The following is an 18,751-nucleotide window of genomic DNA, read 5'->3' as shown; positions in this document are numbered from 1 at the left end:
GAATTGTATACAGTAGCTAAATGTATCAGGCAAGTGTAGAAATGTAGCATATGTATAACTTTATTGCACTGTACATGTCATATTGTTTTCACATTAAACATGCATGGTTTTTATGAAATAGTGAAACATGCATCCTTCACTAAGTTTTATCTGGCTACAAGGATACCTACCCATCCATATGTAGTGGCTGTCGTCACTAAGTTTTTATAGTCTTAGCCTTTTCATAGGCTGCAATGGAATTTTCCTCAGATAGTTTTCATAGAAATACTACTACACAATGGTCACTTGTAATCCACTGTCTTGTACAGTAATGCATTTCACATTCTCAATTCCCCTTTTGTGTGGAGTCCTAGTGTATCGAAATGAGTATAATAATTAATAATAAAAATAATAAATAATGACAATGATTTCATGCTGTTTTCTGGATCCAGTTCAACTTGTAGGCCAGGTCACAGCTTCATTTCCTAATGCTGGCTTCTTTGAATCCAGCTTTTGATGCACCAACTCTATGTTCCTTTCTTGGGTCACTGAAGTGTAATTTCATATTAGTTATAGTCATGTAACTTTCTGTAACTATACCGCTTATTCAATATGAGCAGATTTTCAATACTATTTTCAGATGTAGGTGTTATAAATTGATCCCCTTTAGGCTGTCTAGCAGTCAACCTCATTTCTTTAGCCATGACCTAAAGAATTCCCTATTAAAGTTTTCCACATTGAGTTCTCTGCATTAGTCCTGGTGGGCACTACTCTCAGTTACTTTCTGGAATAGCTGTTAATGCTAAGAATTTTAGAATAGTCAACATTTTCAGGTAATTTATGAAAACGAACAGGGTTTTGCTCTTTTCTGCAAGATACTCTGAATATACTTGTCACTAAAATCATGAGGCAGTCATGTGTGGTTATAGGTACATTAGGATAGTAAGTATTGCCCCCTCTGTCTCCTCTGCTGGCAGCTCTTCAGCTTTGCCCCTCATCTCCTGAGAATGTACACCTGTGCCAAGCTCATTTCTACCCCAACCCTTGTGGGGAGCAGCTCTCGGCTGCTGAGTAGACCATTATCTGCAGTGGTGCTAAAACAGCCAGAGGTTCATACAGATGAAAACCTCAGCATTTTGGCAGCATTGGGTCCCTTGACCCTACTTGTCCCTAGATGTGGATTCCAAACTAGTGCCATCTCAAGGGATATTGACATAGCAACTAAGTTTATTGGGACTGGGTCTGCCACTGTGGGGGTGGCTGGCCCTAGAGCTAGGTTTGGGACTGTGCACAGTGAATAAGAGCAGTGGGCCTAGAGTCAGGAGGACCTGAGTTCAAATCCGGCCTCAGACACTTAACACAAAAACTATCCGTGTGACCTTGGGCAAGTCATTTAACCCCAATTGCCCTTCAAAAAGAAGAAAAAAGACAATGTCAAAATACTCTGTGTATGCACCCTCCTAAAACCATAGTTCATTTGCCCTTGCCAATGGGTTTTCCTTCAGTAGTTAGCCATTTAACAAAATGAGCTCAAAGCAAAGTGTTTACTGAAATTATTTAGAATGAGCAATAGTAACAGAACATTCTTTCCTTAAGTCTGTGTTTCAGACCTTCTGCATCATTGGGAAGAGTGAGTGTACATAGAGTTTACATTAGTAGAGGGAAACATACATAGGGAACATATATCTCCAAGATCATTTATATCCTAGGAGCTCAAAAGTCTTTTCTGTTCTCATGGATTTCTTACATTATTCCTTTATCAGGTGGCATCTTGCCAGTGGTCTCCCTTGTCTGTTACTGTCCTTTGCTCCCCCTTTTTTTTTAAAAAAAATTTATTTATTTTTAGTTTACACTATTCTGTTCCATAAACTTTTGATTTTTTAATTTTCTACCTCTCCCTCCCCTTGACAAGTTTTTGAAGGATGATTTCTAGGTTCTTTTTTTGGTCATGGCTTTCAGGTAGTACAATAATTTTTTAATTCTCTCTCCTGGATCTATTTTCCAGGTTAGTGGTTTTTTCAATGAGATATTTCACATTGCCTTCTATTTTTTCATTTGTTTGGATCCATGTAATAGCATCCTTATTTCTCATAAAATCACTAGCTTCCATTTGCTCCATTCTAATTCTGAAGGAATTATTTTCTTCAGTGAGCTTTTGAGATTCTTTTTCTATCTGCCAAATTCAGCTTTTTAAGGCATTCTTCTCCTCATTGTCTTTTTGAGCCTCTTTTGTCATTTGAGTTAGTCTATTTTTTAAGGTGTTATTTTCTTCCATCAGGTTGTTGACTCACTTTTCATGATTTTCTTGCATCATTCTCATTTCTCTTCCCATTTTTTTCTCCACTTCTCTTACTTGGTTTTCAAAATCCTTCTCATGTTTCTCTATGGCATGTAACCAGTTCATATTTTTCTTGGAAGCTTTTGTTACTGGAGTTCTGACTTCATTGTCTTCCTACTGTTCCATGCTTTGATTCTTTTTGTCCCCAAAATAGGAGTCTAAAGTTGAATTGCTGTGAATGCTTTGCTTCCTTTGCTTGCTCACGTTGCCGCTCAATTACTTGACTTTTGAGCTTTTTGCCACAGTAGAACCCTGCTTCCTGAGAGGAGAGCTTTGTCCCAAATTGCTGGGGTTTTCATAGTTTCCAGAGCTATTAGTTGGGTGACCTCTCTGAAGCCTCCACAGGAGTGGCAAGCTGGTCGTACACCCCAGAACCTCCACCCTAGACAGCAGTCCACATCCAAGCAGGTTAAAGCAAGAGCGATTACCCCTCAGACTGGTTGCTGGTCCCCCTCCAATCTGTAGGCCAGGAGCTCTGAAGCAGCCACGCAGCAGTGACCACTGGGCTTCAGCTGCTTTTCCCTCATGTGGCAGAGGCTGGACCACACTCCTGGACTCCCTGTTCCCAAAGTCTACACTGACCTCTCACTTTGTCTTTGGCATTTATGGGTTGATAATTCTGGAAACTACTATAGCTGCTGGTGATCTACTGTCCTGAAGTCCCTACAGCTGTGGGTGGTTGGGCCTGCCCTAAGGCTAACACGCAGGCTCAGGCAGGGTTGCGCTTGAGTCCCAGCATACTGTGATGGACCTTTCTTTCCAGCCTTCAGCAGATCTTTTTCTCTCTGTCACTTTGTGGCAGAGCCCTTAAGTATGTTTAGTCATTTTTTTATAGGTTTTTGAGGGAGCACAGGGAGTTTTCTTGCTTCTATGCTGCCATCTTGGGTCCACCCTTACTTGATGATATCTTGCAAGATACTGTCCAGGCTCTTTTTTTCATCATGATTCTCAGGCCAACCAGTAATTCTTAATTTATCTCTCCTGGATCTGTTTTCCCAGTCAGTTGTTTTTACAATGAGATATTTTATGTTTTCTTCAATTTTTTCATTCTTCTAATTTTGTTTGACTGATTCTTGATATTTCATAGAGTTATTAGCTGCTATTTGCCCAATTCTAATTTTTCACTAATTGTTTTCTTCAGGTAGCTTTTGACCCTCCTTTTGCACTTGGCAAACTCTACTTTTTTAAGAAGTTGTTTTTTTCGTGTACTTTTTTTTTTTCCATTTTGTCAATTGTGTTTTTAAAGGAATTGTTTAGTTTTTCTTCTGACTATTATTTGACTTTTAAAATTCTTCTTGACCTCTTCTAAGAAGACTTTTGGGCTTGAGAACAGTTTATATTCCCCTTTGAGGTTTTGGATGTGACTATGTTTATTATCTTGTCCTCTCCTGAATTTTTTGTTTTGATCTTCCCTCTCAACAAGATATTTCTCTATGGTCATTGTTTTTCTTTGATTCTTCTTGCTCATGTTGTTTGCCTTTTTCCTGCCTTTAAAGTTGATCTCATCTTCTGGAGCACAGGCGGCATTGGCCAAGACTTTTTGTGCTTGGGACTGGGGGCTTGGTTACTGGTTGTCTGTGCTAGGGCCTCAGGTGCTGGTAACTGGATATTACAGTGATCTTGTAGTTTACCTGGTGCTGAGTTTCAGATGGTGGTGGTGGTTGATGTTTGTCTGCTATTGGTGCTTGCTTGCTTCTCCGTCCTAGGTCTCTGGATCTCTTGTTGGTCCATTGAGGTGGGACTTACTTCTGACTTGCTAGGATGCCTCCTGTTCTATACTGGTCGCTATTAGCCTCTGCAACAGGAACCTTTCCTATTGATCCCCCCTAGCCTCCTGCACTAACAGACTGTTGTACCCAGTCATTCTGCTGTGTTCACTATTCCAGGATTTTTCCTAGGTCATTATCCTTTGGGTTTTTCAATGTAAATAAGGGAGGATAAGAGTGACTTACTGCTTACTCTGCCATCTTGGCTCCTGGGATTTGGCTCCTTTTTTTTGAGTCTGCTTTTATTCTTGACTAGTGATCCCCTATGATTACGTTCTTACTGGTCAATGATAGGAATAAAGAGAAAAACTACTTTCTGTCCCCCCACCCCGTTTGTAAAGTAAAGAGTTAAGTCCTCAAAACTTATTTCCTTGATTCCTTTTAAAATAAACTAGCTTTCTTCTGGACTGTCCTTTCTCACTGTCTCATCTCTCTTTATAGTTGTCCAGCTTATATGGGCCAAAGGGTATAGCTGATTTTCTCAGCTATTCAGTAGATAATTCCTTCATGTTGTCAGATGTCTCCATCCAGTGACTAAGTCCCTATAATCTGTTCAGATTTATTAAGGAGGCTCTTAATACCTTTAATATGAAAAGGCAGGTTGGAAAGGGGCATTCCCTTTCCAATTGGTGAATAAACCATTCAAAATTAAATTTCATTTACAAACCAGAATCAGCTACTTGAAATTTTATTCTTTTTATTTGTAATCTATGAGTAGAACACTCTGGTGGTTTCAAAGCCTGAAAAAGGGCAAAGTTTTATATAGTCTATGTTTTTCTAACTTACACAGAAAATTTGAAGAGAAATAAAAGACATTTCCCTCTCAATATATACATATACACATGCATATATGTACATGTGTATATGTATGAAATGAGGGGTGGTCAGAAGCTTTGGGTTTATATGTCAGTGTTTTTATTTAATAGAACTCTGCCTCTTTCATTTTTCCGTTTTAGCTTTTAACATTTGTTCCAATCTTAGTAGTCTTAGCTAAACAATGAATGATTCTCATATCTATAGACTCCTCTCCATAATAGCTTTTATATCTCCTCCTTACCTCTTTTTTATTAAATAAATTTAGAGTTGTGAGAATAAGGGGGAAAAGTATACAAAATAATTTCTCCCTATTTTTTTTTCAGAATTATCCGAGGGCTGTCAACTAAAGCTTTACATAATCTTACTCCACAAGCACCAGAATATATTACAACCATTGGTAAGTATCAGTCAGTGTTTTATATACCTGACACTGCCTTAAAATCAACTCCCAATCTTCCTGAAAAACTGATAAAATCACATTTATGTGATTTGGAGGCAAAATTAACTCTTTAGAAGTTAAGGTTTTCTGTTTGATCTGTTGCTGATAAGTAAAGGGAAAATATATCTGCTTGATATGTAAGACCAACTCTAATTTCTTGTAGAACTTACTCCAGAAAGTGTCAGATGTCCAAACCTCTTAGACCAATAAGTTTTTGTTCCGTCAACGAAAATGTACCGATTAAGTGCATACTTATGTACCAGACACTGGGGGTACAAATTGAAAATCAAGAGAAGAATTCAGTACCATGGAAGATGGCAAGACCCATGGGTTCTTTTATACAGTGACAGATCAGATCATTGCCTAAGAATCGGGAAAGCATAGTGGTACGGAAGTTGGCAAGTCTTGGTATTCCTTAGGGTATAGCAGCAACTCCCTGTTCATCAGAGTTTTGTTAATGGCTGTGCCTTTTTTGCATCTGAGGTACTGGAGGAGCCTGGGCTCATGACTGTTGGGAAGGGGAATTCATGGTAGTGTTTAGGTGAAGTGTAGTTTCTTAGCTATTTTCTGCATGGGTTAGGATGGGTGTTGGGGGAGAGGTCAGCACCACCTAGCTGCTCCCTGAGATAATATTTGTTAAGCATTTAGCAATGCCTAGCATATAGTCTACAAATATATGTGTTTGTAGTGTGTGTGTGTGTGTGTGTGTGTGTGTGTGTAAAATAATATGTTTGTTACCATATGAAAAAACAAAAAGAAATGTACAGAGTCCTGAAGATACATTGGTAGAGCTTTGGGGATGTTTGCCTCCAATTTAGACTTAGACTGCTCAAGACCTTCACTTCCAGTTTTTAAATCCTGAGTAAAGCACAAAAAAACCCCAAAACACATAAAGCCATGCCAGTCTCATCTTTTTTGGGGGTAGGGGGATTATCATGTTCATCCTTTGACAAAATACATAAAAACACAAATACCCATTTGGAAGCATTTGCATTGGACAACAGAGAGCCCAGATTCATTATACTCCTGCTTATTGATCCACCTCTGCTGGAAGGTGGAAAGAGATGCCAGGATGGAGCCTCCAATCCAGGAAGAGTATTTGTGCTCTGGTGGGGCACTGGTCCTGATCTTTATTATACTAGGAGTTAGAGCTATAATCTTCTGCATCCTGTCAGGAATGCCTTGGTACATGGTGGTACCACCAGACAGTACAGTATTGGCATATAAATCCTTACAGATATCAACATCACACCTCATGATTGAGTTGAAGATAGTTTTGTGGATTCCACAGGATTCCATACCTAAGAAAGATGGTTGGAAGAGACGTGCTTCTGGGCATCAGAACCTCTTATTGCCTGTGGTGATAACCTGACCCTCATGGAACTCCTAGCTCTTTTCCAGAGAGGAGCTAGATGCAGCAATGGCCATCTCCTCCTCAAGAGTCTAGGATGATGTAACATAGCTTCTCCTTGATGTCATGCATGATTTCCCTTTCAGCTCTGTTAGTGAAACTGTACCCTCTCTTGGTAAGGATCTTCATGATCTAGTCCATCAGATTATGGCCAGCCAAATCCATATGGAAGATGGTGTGAGGAAGGGCATAACTTTCATAAGTGCATGCTGGGTGGAAGAGCTGACTGCTGGCAGGAGATTTTAATAGCCCTCTCTTATCTAAGAGAAGGATAAACAAAAGGGAAAATAATAGAATTGTACAAATTAGTAGGGAAACCAAATGGGACTGCTAAAGAATTTGAATATTTCTCAGTATTGTATCAAACCTTTACAAAATTTTGAGATATTGCAAATAAATGTAAAAAGCCTGCTTTTAGTAATAAACACATCCTTTGCAGAGGAGAAAAATTGTAATCAGTTCAGGGAGCACATACAAAAGACACAAATTAAAATGGATAATTAACAATGAAATCTTGAATATTGAGGCAAAGAACAAATGAGAATTCTATCAATCTTTTAAAGAACAGTTAATATGAGCACTACACAAATTGTTCTCAGAAACTGAGCAAGTACTCTACCAGACAAATATGATCTTCAGATGTAAACTGAGGAAGGATGTAGCACAGAAGGTCAATATCATTAATATCAATATCAATTAAAAATTTTTAAATAAAATTTTGTCAGATTATGATGCAATTCATCCAAAAATCATTCATTGTGACTAAGTTGGATTCATACTCAGCATGTAGGGATTGTTCAGCATTAAAGAAACAATCAATGTAATTAATCGTACTTAAAAACAGAAGGTTATAAAACCACATGATTATCTTAGGAGATTGAAAAAAGTCACCATGATAGAAAAACCATTTACGCATTAAAAAAAAAAAACCACAAAGTATAGGCATAGAGGGACTTTTGTCGCTATAATTAAAAAGTATGCATCTCAAAAGCAAGCATGGGCAAATACCAATTGGTATATACCAGAAGTTTTCTATAAAATAAAGAGTAAACCAAGGATCCCTATTCTCTCCACAATTATTTTTTTAGTTCTAGAAATGCTAGCAATGTCAGTAAGCCAGGAAAGAAAAATTAATGGCATAAAGGTAAGCACAGAAGACGTTATTTCTGTTTACTGATGATATGATAGTTCAACGATACTAAATGAAACAATAGCTTCTGCAAAACCACAGGCTACAAAATAATCCCTCAAAATCAGGAACATTTCTATGTAATATTAGCAGAATCAAGAAACGAAAAAGTAGAAGGGTGATTCCATTACAGATGAATTAAAATACATAAAATATCTAGAGATCAAAGTGCTTCTAATTCAGATTCAAATACAAAGTGTTCCTTAAGCATAGAGCAAAGTAAATAGCTGGAGCAATATTAGTTGCTTGTAGCCCATCCATGAAAATATTATAAAATTGAAAATACTTCCAAAGTTTATTTACAGTTTTGATCTTAGGCCAGTCAAGTAATCAATGGGATGTTTTGCATGACCTGATTAAATAATCACAATTCATGTGGAAAAAATAAAAAGATCTAAGTCAATGGAAATAATGAAAAGAAATCTTGATGAAAGTGGAATAACAATACCAAAACTGAGCCTATTTTATATAGTAACAGTCTTGAGTATCCAGTATTATTTTAAAAATAGAGAGCTAGATCAGTGATAAAAGGGAGACAAGTGGAACTCAAAAACGTTGGAATTTAGTAACCCAGTGATAGATAAATTAGAATACATAAATTACTCGGGAATTAACTCTCTATTTGATAATTGTGAGAAAGATTGGAAATCAATCTGACAGAAATTAGGCTTGCATCAACAACATATGCCATGTTCCCTAATACATTATAAATAATAGTATGTGATTGCTATATTAAAGATCATATCATTAAAAAAATTAGAAAAAAAGCAGATTATATATCTTTCTCAGTAATGGGTAGGAGATATGTTCTTGATCAACAGAGATAAAGTGTTTGTGAAAAATAAAATAGATAGTTTTGATGACATGTAACTGAAAAGTTTCGACACCACAAAATGAATGCATCTAGGATAAGAAGGAAAAGTAACTGAATAGGAAAAACTCTTTCCATCAGATTTCTCTGACAAGGGTTTTATATATCCAAGATGAATCAACAGTCAATAGATATGCATACCTACCTACCTAACCATATTATGTGTGTATGTGTGTGTGTATATTACACATACATACTTATATACATATGCACATATAAAGCCAAGAGCTATTCCTCAATAGATAAGTGACCAAGAAAATGACAAACATTTCTCAAATAGTTAATTTCAAACTAATAATATCCATATAGGTTCCAAATCACCTTTAACATAAGAAGTGCAAATCAAAACAACCCTGAGGTTCCAAAGATGAAAAAATATGTGAATAGTTATTGTTGGAATACTTTTTAAAATATTGACACACTAGTATATTGATAGTTGATCTGTATATCATTATAACCATTTTGGAAAGCAAATTAGAGTAATGCAAATAAAGTGACCAAAATGTTTGTATATGAGGAATACAGTGAAGTATGAAAGGATTTATGTGAACTGATGATGGGTGATGTAAGCAGATTCTAGAAAATTATTAATATAATATTGTTAATGAAAAGAAAAACCACACAAAGAAAATTCAAAGTGAATACTACAGAAGTTTGGAAATCACTAGAATGACTTGAAAGAAGAGATGTGAAACAAAAGAAAACATAAGCTTAAATCTTAAAACTTTAAATGTTATTAGAATGAACAGTTCAGTAAAATGAGAGTGGCAAGAATGGATAAAAAACAAGACAACATAATTAGTTACTTCTAAGAAATATGATACTGGGACAAAACTTATTGTGTATTAGGTAAATGCAAATAAGTGGGAAATGCTTTCAGATATGCTGTCAGAAAAATAAAATTAACTTTGCCAATGAACAATGAAATAATATTATGCTTAAAGGAACTATAGCAGTGAACCAATAACAGTATGAAAAACCAAATGTTGTAGCATTTTAAACAAATAAAAGAAAAAATAATTTGCTACCAATAACAGTAATAGTTTGACTTTAAAATTTAGGAATAAATTAACAGTTGATTAATTTAGAGCTGAGAAATAGCATCTTTTAAATGGGAACATTAAGGAATATAAATAATTTTATCACCTTGTGCTATCTCAAGAAAAATAGATCCTGTTCTTGGATACAGAGTAATAAGTTTACATAAAAATACAGAAATACTGAGAGCATAACAATTTTAATAAGTAATCAGTAAGGGAAACATGCACAAAAGAAATTTCCCTAGTGGAAATAAAACAAAGACCTTCCGAACAATGCTTAGGTCAAAGAAAAGAATATTATAGAAACAATAAGTATGTGGAAGACAGTGATAGTGCTGTATCAGAATATTTGAGCTGTCGCTAAAGCAGTGCTCAGAGGAAAATGGTAAAATAAACACATAAGAGAAAATGTTGAGCATTCAATGAGAAATGGTTAAAAAGTGCTTCATAATTTCTTTAAAAAAGGAAAAGCGTATGATCTGATGCTGTTCACAGGGACTGAATTGAATGAATGAAGCATTTATTAAGCCCTTAGCATTTGCAAAACTGTGCCAAGCACTGGTGATAAAAATAGAAAAACTTCCAAGGAGCTCATGTTTTAATGGAGGAGATATCATATATGGAAGGTTTCAACTGCAAGTTAGATAGAAAGATCCCATAATTTTTAGGGTACAGTTGCAAAACATGTTAACGCCTCTTTTTAAATGTCTTTTACATTGGTGGTCAAGTGGTTACTTGCTTGGCGCATGCAACCTCTCATCTCTTTTTCAGGGTCCCTTATTGCTTTAGCTAGAGTGCTTTGTCCTCCCTGTGTCTGGCATTTGGTTGACATTTGTTAAGGGAAAAAGGAAACAGGCATTCATTAGACAACTACTTTGTGCCAGGCCCTGTGCTAAGTACTTTACAAATATTGATGTATTTGATCTCACAAAAACCTTGGGGGGTAGGTGCTTTTATTATCCTCATTTTACATTTGAGGAAATTGAATCAGAGTTTAAGTAATCTGCCCAGGGTCACACACATAGGAAGTATCTGAAGCTGGAATTAAACTCAGATCTTCCTGACTCCAGGCTGGGAGCCACCTAGTGCTGCCTTATGAAGACTGGTGGTCCAGGGCTCCTTTTGCTGTCTATTGATGGCATTTGATCAACAGTGGGTGGTGATGGGGCAGCCAGGTAGCACAGCGAGTAAGAGCCCCGGCCCCAGTGTCAGGGTGATCTGGGGATCAAATCTGGGCTCAGACACTTAGCATCCACCCAGAAACATCTGTCCATGTAACCTTGAGCAAGTTACTTAACCCCACTTGCTTTAAAAAAAAAAGAAGAGTGGGTGGTGATGGTAATGAGGGAATTATGCCCCTCTCAATAATGGCTGTGTGGGCTGGGCAAGGAGCAAGTCTGGTGGTTTGGGTATGGGTATGAGGTGGGGAGAAGAATAATATTGTTATTTCCAAAGACTCTTATTTCTGGGCTATTTTCATCAGGGTTTGAAGTGAGATGGTAGTATAGGTGGTAGTGATGCTGCCTCCTGTCTCTCCCTCAATGTATACCTTGCTGCTTTAACTAGGCTGTAAATTTTTTTAAAAAAAATTTATTTACTTTTAGTTTACAACATTCACTTCCACAATCCCTGGAGTTCCACTTTTTCTCCCCCTACTCTTTCTCCCTTCTTCCCTTCTTCCCCCTCCCCCGCCCCAGGCAAATCAAATATATGTTCTACAAATACTTTCTCAATAAACATTAGTCATATTGTAAAGGATTATAACCAATGGAGTGAAGTAAAGAAGGGACAAAATAAAACAAAACAAAACACAGAGAGACCAAGTAGTTTGCTTCAATCTGCATTCAGACTCTGTAGTTCTTTCTCTGGATATGGATATCCCTTTCCATCATAAGTCTTTTGTAGTTGTCTTCTAACCTTGTATTGGTGACAGGAGCCCAGTCTATCAAAGTTAGTTGTGTCTGTAATATGATGTGTCTGTAATTGTGTACATAGTTCTTCTGGTTCTGCTCTCCTTACTCAGTATCAGTTTATATAAGTCTCTCCAGGTTATTATGAAATCTGTCTGCTCCTCATTTCTTATAGCACAACAGTATTCCATTAGATTCATATACCGCAACTTGTTTAGCCATTCCCCAGTTGATGGACATCCCCTTGATTTCCAGTTCTTTGCCACCACAAAAAGAGCTGCTATAAATATTTTTGTACATATGGGTCTTCCTCCCACTTGTATGATCTCTTTGGGATACAGGCCTAGAAGTGGTATTGCTGGGTCAAAGAGTTTGCCCATTTTTATAGCCCTTTAGTTCCAGATTGCTCTCCAGAATGATTGGATTAGTTCACAACTCCACCAACAATGCATTAGTGTTCCAGTTTTTCCACATCCTCTCTGGCATTTATCATTTTCCTATTTTGTCATGTTAGCTAATCTGACTGGTAAGATGTGGTACCTCAGAGTTGTTTTTATTTGCATTTCTCTAATTAAACTGTGAATTCTTAAAACAAGGGATAGAATTGATCACAGAAAGTAAATTATCAGAATTTGATTACATGAATTTAAAAAGCCTTTGTGTAAAGAAAATGTTAAGGAGGATAAGAATGGTGGTAGTTCATTATGGAAAAATCTTTATATCAGACTCCCTTAGGGCAATGTAATATCCATGAGAAATATATAAGACCAAAATCCATTTGCCAATTTACTCTTGGTCAAAGGATAAGAATAAAATTCCCAAAAGGAGAATTGCAAACTATTAATAAGAATGCTTCACATCACTAATATAGAAATGCAAATCCAAGCAACAATTAGGCTGAAAAACCACACCTAGCAAATTGGTACATGTGATAGAAGCTAGAATTAGTGGTGGAAAGTTTTTGGAAAACTCTGTTGTTAGAACTTTTAATTGTTTCAGAAGGCAATTTAAAATTATGTGGAAAAAAGTGAATAAAGAAATTAATCCTTTGACCCACAGATTTCACTGGTAGGCACCTACATACCTTGAAGAGCTAAATCCTGCAGCCCAGTGAAAGCCAGTAGCAAAACCCTGAACCTGAGCATAAAAAAAAACTTGCTTGGGACAGTACATGAGCAGAGCCTAAATCTCACATAAAAAGATCAGGTCACAAAATAGGCAGAAAAATGAGGAAAACACACAAAAAAAGAGCTTGATCATAGAAAGTTACTATGGTGACAGGGAGAATCACGGTACAAACTTAGAACGGGATGACAGTGTCAAAATGGCTCTATGTGACGACTCAAAGAAAAATATAGTTTGTCTCATACCCTCCCCAAAATTCCTGGAAGAGCTTCAAAAGAATTTTCAAAAGTAAGTTAGTGAAGTAAAAGAAAAATTGGGAAAAGTAATGCAAGAGAATAATTTTAAAAGAGTCAACAACATGGAAAAAGATAAACAAAAATTCACTGAAGAAAATAACTCCCTAAAAAATAGAATTGGCCACATGGAAATGGAAGTACAAAATCTCCCTGAAGAAAATAATTCCTTAAAGATTGTAATTGGGCTAATTGTAATTGGAAGCTAATGATGCCATAAGATATCAAGATGCAATAAAATGAATTTTTTTTAAAAAATAGAAGAAAATGGGAAATTTCTCATTGGAAAAACAGCTGAGCTAGAAAATAGATACAGGAAAGGTAATTTAAGAATTATTTGATTGTCTGAAAACCATGATATAAAAAAAACAAACAACAAAATCTTGGTGATCTTTGAAGAAATTATCAAAGAAAATTGCCCTGATACACTGGACCCAGAGGGCAAAATACAAATTGAAAGAATTTACTGATCACAACCTGAACAAGATCCCAAAATGAAAATTCCTAGGAGCATAATGGCAAAATTCCAGAGCTCTCAAATGAGGGAGAAAGTACTGTAAACAGCCAAAAAGAAACTATTCAAATATCACAAAACTGCAGTCAGGATTTCATAGGATTTGGCAGCTTCCATATTAAAGAACCAGAGGGCTTGCCATATGATATACTGGAAGAAAAGAAATTAGGATTACAGGCAAGTGTCACCTACCCAGTGAAACTGGATATAATACTTCAGGGATAAAAATGGATATTTCACAAAATAGAGGACTTTCAAGCATTCCTAACTAAAAGACCAAAGCTAAATAAAAAATTTGGTCTCTAAATAAAAGACTCAAAGAAACATAAAATGATAAAAAAGAGAGATAAGAGAAGAAATTCAATAAGGTCAAATTTATATTTCTATATGGTGAGATAATATTTGTGACTCTTAAGAACTTTATTACTGTAAAGGCAGTTAGGAGTATATGTAGACAGAGGGTGTGGATATAAGTTAACTTTGAAGAAATGCTACCTAAAAAAACAAAATACAGGGGTGAGAAAGAAAATTGGACTGGAAGAACAAGGGGAGGAGATAGAATGGGGTAAATTATCTCACATAAAAGAGGCAGGAAAGAGCTATTATAAAATAAGGGAAGATGGAGGAGTGGCAGACAAAGCTTAAATCTTAATCTTATCAGAATTGGTTCCATATATATACACTCAGTCGGATACAAAAATCTATTTTACTGTATAAGGAAGTAAAAAGGAATGGGGATAATAGAAAGGGGAGTGCTGATAGAAGGGGAGGGTGGATTACAGGAGGTTGTCATCAGAAGTAAAACACTTGTGAAGAGAAGGGGAGAGGGAAGGGAGAAGAGACAGACAGACAAACAAGGGGTAAATAGCATGAAGGGAAATACACAGTTATAATATCTGTAAATATGAATGGGATGAACTCAACCATAAAAGGAAACAAAAAGCTGAATCAATTAAAAACCAGAATCCTACAATATATTGTTTACAAGAAATACATTTGAAGCAGAGAGACACACACAAAGTAAAAGTAAGTGGCTGGAACAGAATCTATTAAGTTTCAATTGTAGCAAAGAAAGCAGACATAGCAGTCATGATCTCAAACAAAGCAAAAGCAAAAATAGATCTAATTAATTAAAAGAGGTAAGAAAGGAAATTATCTTGCTGAATGGTACTATAGACAATGAGATAATATCAGTGCTAAACATATATGCACCAAATGGTATAAGCATCTAGATTTTTGAAGAAGTTGAATGCATTACAGGAGGATATAGATAATAAAACTATACTCCTGAGGGTTCTCAACTTTTCTTTTCTTAAAACTAGATAAATCTAACCAAAAACTAAATGAGAGAGAAGTTGAGGAAGTGAATAAAATTCTGGAGGATTATATAAGGTTGATCTCTGGAGAAAATTGTATGGGGATAGAAAGGAAGATAGCTTTTTTCTCAGCAGTACATGGCACCTACATAAAAATTGACCTTGTATTAGGACATAAAAACCTCACAACCAAATGCAAAAAAGCAGAAACAATTAATACATCCTTTTCAGATCATAATGCAATAAAAATTACATTCAATAATAGGTAATAGAAAGATAGATCATAAATTAATTGGGAAATAAATAATCTGATCCTAAGAAATAAGTGGGCCAAAGAACAAATCTTAGAAACAGTTGATAATTTCATTAAGGAAGTTAAAAACTATGAAACAACATAGCAAAATTTCTAGGATGTAGCCAAAGTGGTACTTGGGGGAAAATTTATATCTCTACAAAATATAAAAAGAGCAGATCAAATTAATTGGGCATGAAAATAAAAAATACTAGAAAAAGAACAAATTAAAAATCTGCAATTAAACATCAAATTGGAATTCCTGAAAAATCAAAGGAGATTAATAAATGCCTCATTTCTCAACTATATAGAGAATTGCATCAAATTTATAAAAAAATGCAAGTCATTCCTCAATTGATAAATGATCAAAGAATATGAATAGGTAGTTTTCAGACAAAGAAATCAAAATTGTCTAGTGAAAGGAAAAAATGCTCTAAATCACTATTGATTAGAATAATGCAAATTAAAACACCTCTGAAGTATCACCATATCAGATCACCTATTATGACAAAAAAGAAAAATGATAAATGCTGAAAGGGATGAAGAAAAATAGGAACACCAAGCAGTGTTGCTGGTGGAGTGGTGAATTAATCCAACCATTCTGGAGAGCAATTTAGAACCATTCCCTAAGGTCTATAAAACTGTGTTGATCCCTTTGATTGGGCAATACCACTGTCACCTTTACATGTAGGTGCTCTATCCAAAGGAATGAAAATTTTGATCACTTAGACTTTGCAAGATATCTTGAGGCATGGGGGTAGATTTTTTCCCCCTTTCTTCCTTATCTATTCTATCATATTATTTTTTTCAAAACACTGGGCCAATTAACTCTTTTTGTCTCATGTAATTTTCATTTATGAGTTCTTGAAATATAGCTCTGAAAAACTAGGCTTTCATAAGGCCCATTGGGATTCAAATGGAGCTACTTGACCAGGCCTTTCAACCCAAATCAGTCTGGCTCTCACTGATTGGCCAATAATAATTGGTCCCTGCCCAAGCCTCATATGTTCTTTGTTTGGGTTTTGATGGCTCCAAGTGAGTGAAAATAGCAATTCTTTCTGTTCTAGCCAAAAATACTAAGGGCCTTTCCTGGGGGCATCCTCTAACCCCTCCTCTTCCCCCCATCTTTTGTGAGGGCAAACTGGGCCATCCTTTGCCTCAGTTCCTTTTTTTTTCAGACTTAAAGCAGAAGTTTATTAAAATCCATTTATAGTGTTTTCAGAAAAATGTACAGAATACTTGACGTTCAGGCAGCAGAATACTAAAAAGTGCTTTGTGGGAAGACTCTGCTTGCTTCAAGGGATTCTGAAAATTATACATTAACATGGCAACTATCATCTCAGATTAATCATCCCCTCTACCACACCTGTGACAGCCCCACCCCTCTGTAGGGAGTTCATCAGAAATCAATAGAAAGAATCCTCTGTAATGTGATAACAAATGTCCAAAGTATTTTACAAGAGATGCATAAAAAGTTGTTCATGTCCTAGTCAGGGTGTCCACCAGGTGGCCAGACAAAACCACTTGCTTCTGGTGGGGCAGACATACCCACCTAACTTTAGAGGGTGGCTGATCAGTGCTGCATGGCTTCAAGATCATCTTCCTCCTCTTTCTCCTTCTCCTCAGCTGCAGCTGTTACCCCTAAAGGCTTAGACCCTGAAAGAGCATCTGTAACTTTGCTGGGTGCTTTGCCTAAGGCATCTGCTGTAATCTCAAAGAGATTTTTGTCAGTCTCCATTTCTGCTGCTTTCTCCATTTTTTCCTTATTATCTGTGCTATCCGAAGTGTCTTTTAACATCTCTATGATCCCCACTTTCATCATTTCTTTGGACAGATTCCACATTGTTGCCCGGATCTCTGGGATCTTCACTAGGCTTTGCATGGTTCTCATCACATCTATATTCTTCTGTAAGGAACCAGTCACTCAAAGGACATCCAGTTGCTTCTTCATGTCCATGAGGACAGAATTCATGTGTGCCTTGGATGCATATAGCCTTCCTTGATCTGATCAGCTCCTTGGCTAGAATGACACAGACATCCTTCTGGCTGTCTTGGGCAGCATCCTTCACGGATTGCTTCACTTTTCTTCTTCTCTCTGGATATCTATTTCTTTGTCAACTACTCTCGTTTCTTTTTTGATCTTCAAAAACAATTCATTGACCAACTCCTTGGGAGGCTTCTCTTGCATCTTCCTGAAGAACCCCATTGCAAACTCTGCTATCCTGACCCCTTCCACTTTCTTATCACTGGTGCTATGGCTGCCTGGGCATAGAAGAAGGCAGTGACTGTGGTGTCTGTCTCCTCAATTTTTACCTAGCATTTAATCACTGAATGGATGTTACCTGAGACAAACTAAGACCTCGGAAACACCTTAGCTTTAAAGGCCAAAGTCCCCCACTGCTTTTGGGGTCATCTGTAGTTGTCCTGACCTAAGTCCTGCCTCTAGACTTTGATGACTTTGGAGGAGTGAGGCTGATGGTTTTGCCCAGATCTGTCTCACTTAGTTCACTTGCAAGTTAAGATATCACCCTCCGAAAGTCATTGGTCCTCTTTGAGAAAGAAAGACCAACAACACTAACATATCCCAATGACATAAAAGGGGGGGGGGAATCAATTTGCACAAAACATATTTATTATAGCTCTTTTGGTGGTGGCTTAAGAATTGGAAATCGATGGGATGCCTATAAATTAGAGAAAGGCTAAACAAGCTGTGGTATATGATTGTGATGCTTTGTACTATAAGAAACAACAAGCAGGATGATTTCAGAAAAACCTGAAAATACTTACATGAGCTTAAGCAAAGTGAAGTGAGCAGAACCAAAATAATTGTTGTACACAGTAACAACAGTACTATATGATGAATGATTTAACTGTTCTGAGCAATACAATGATCCAGCACAATCCTAAGGGCTAATGATGAAGCCTCTCCAGAGAAAGAACTGATACTGTCTAAATACAGATTGAAGCATGCTATTTTCCCTTCCTTTCATTCTTTTTCTTTACTTTTCTTATACAAAATGACTGGTATTGAAATGTTTTATATGATTGATTGCACATGTGGGAAAAGAGAAAGGAGTAAAGGAGTGATAGAATTTGGAATTCAAAACTTAAAAATAAAAACCAAATGTTAAAAAAATGGTTTTAACATATAATTGGGGAAAAATAAAATACTTATTAATTTTTTTAAAGTGATGAGCTCATCCTGGGAGAGAACAGTAAATGTAAAGTAGGGTAATATATGGGATGAATATGATGCACATAGAAAGACCTTGAGAATATTTATATAAATTGATGCAAGATGAAGTAAGCAGAACCAGGAAGATAGTATTTACAATGATTATATCAATGGACATGGAAAGAACAGCCAAAAGAAAAGCCTAAATTGATGAAATTATAATGACCAATCTTGGCCCAATGAAAGCAATGAGAAGGTTTTCATATCTCACTTTGTA

General features: G+C 36.4%; 1 protein-coding gene and 1 pseudogene across 8 annotated transcripts in view; one reads left to right on the top strand and one right to left on the bottom strand.

The window, feature by feature from the left end:
• The window catches only part of TBCD (tubulin folding cofactor D), a 572,945-nt gene that overhangs the window by 352,723 nt on the left and 201,471 nt on the right, over window positions 1–18,751 (top strand). For all 8 annotated transcript variants that reach the window (XM_069076616.1, XM_069076621.1, XM_069076618.1 and 5 more), the window contains one exon: window positions 5,223–5,296. In XM_069076616.1, the coding sequence (XP_068932717.1) occupies window positions 5,223–5,296 (74 nt within the window). The remainder of the gene's footprint in view (window positions 1–5,222; window positions 5,297–18,751) is intronic.
• Window positions 15,851–18,719, bottom strand: LOC138152307 (charged multivesicular body protein 3 pseudogene; annotated as a pseudogene).

Source organism: Petaurus breviceps, unplaced genomic scaffold (genome assembly GCF_028583685.1).
Source record: "Petaurus breviceps papuanus isolate PSGF00001 unplaced genomic scaffold, PetGlider_PUasm1.0 90925, whole genome shotgun sequence".
NCBI classification, from domain to species: domain Eukaryota; kingdom Metazoa; phylum Chordata; class Mammalia; order Diprotodontia; family Petauridae; genus Petaurus; species Petaurus breviceps.
Note: the sequence above shows the minus strand (reverse complement) of the source record. Positions and strands in the feature narration are given on the sequence as shown.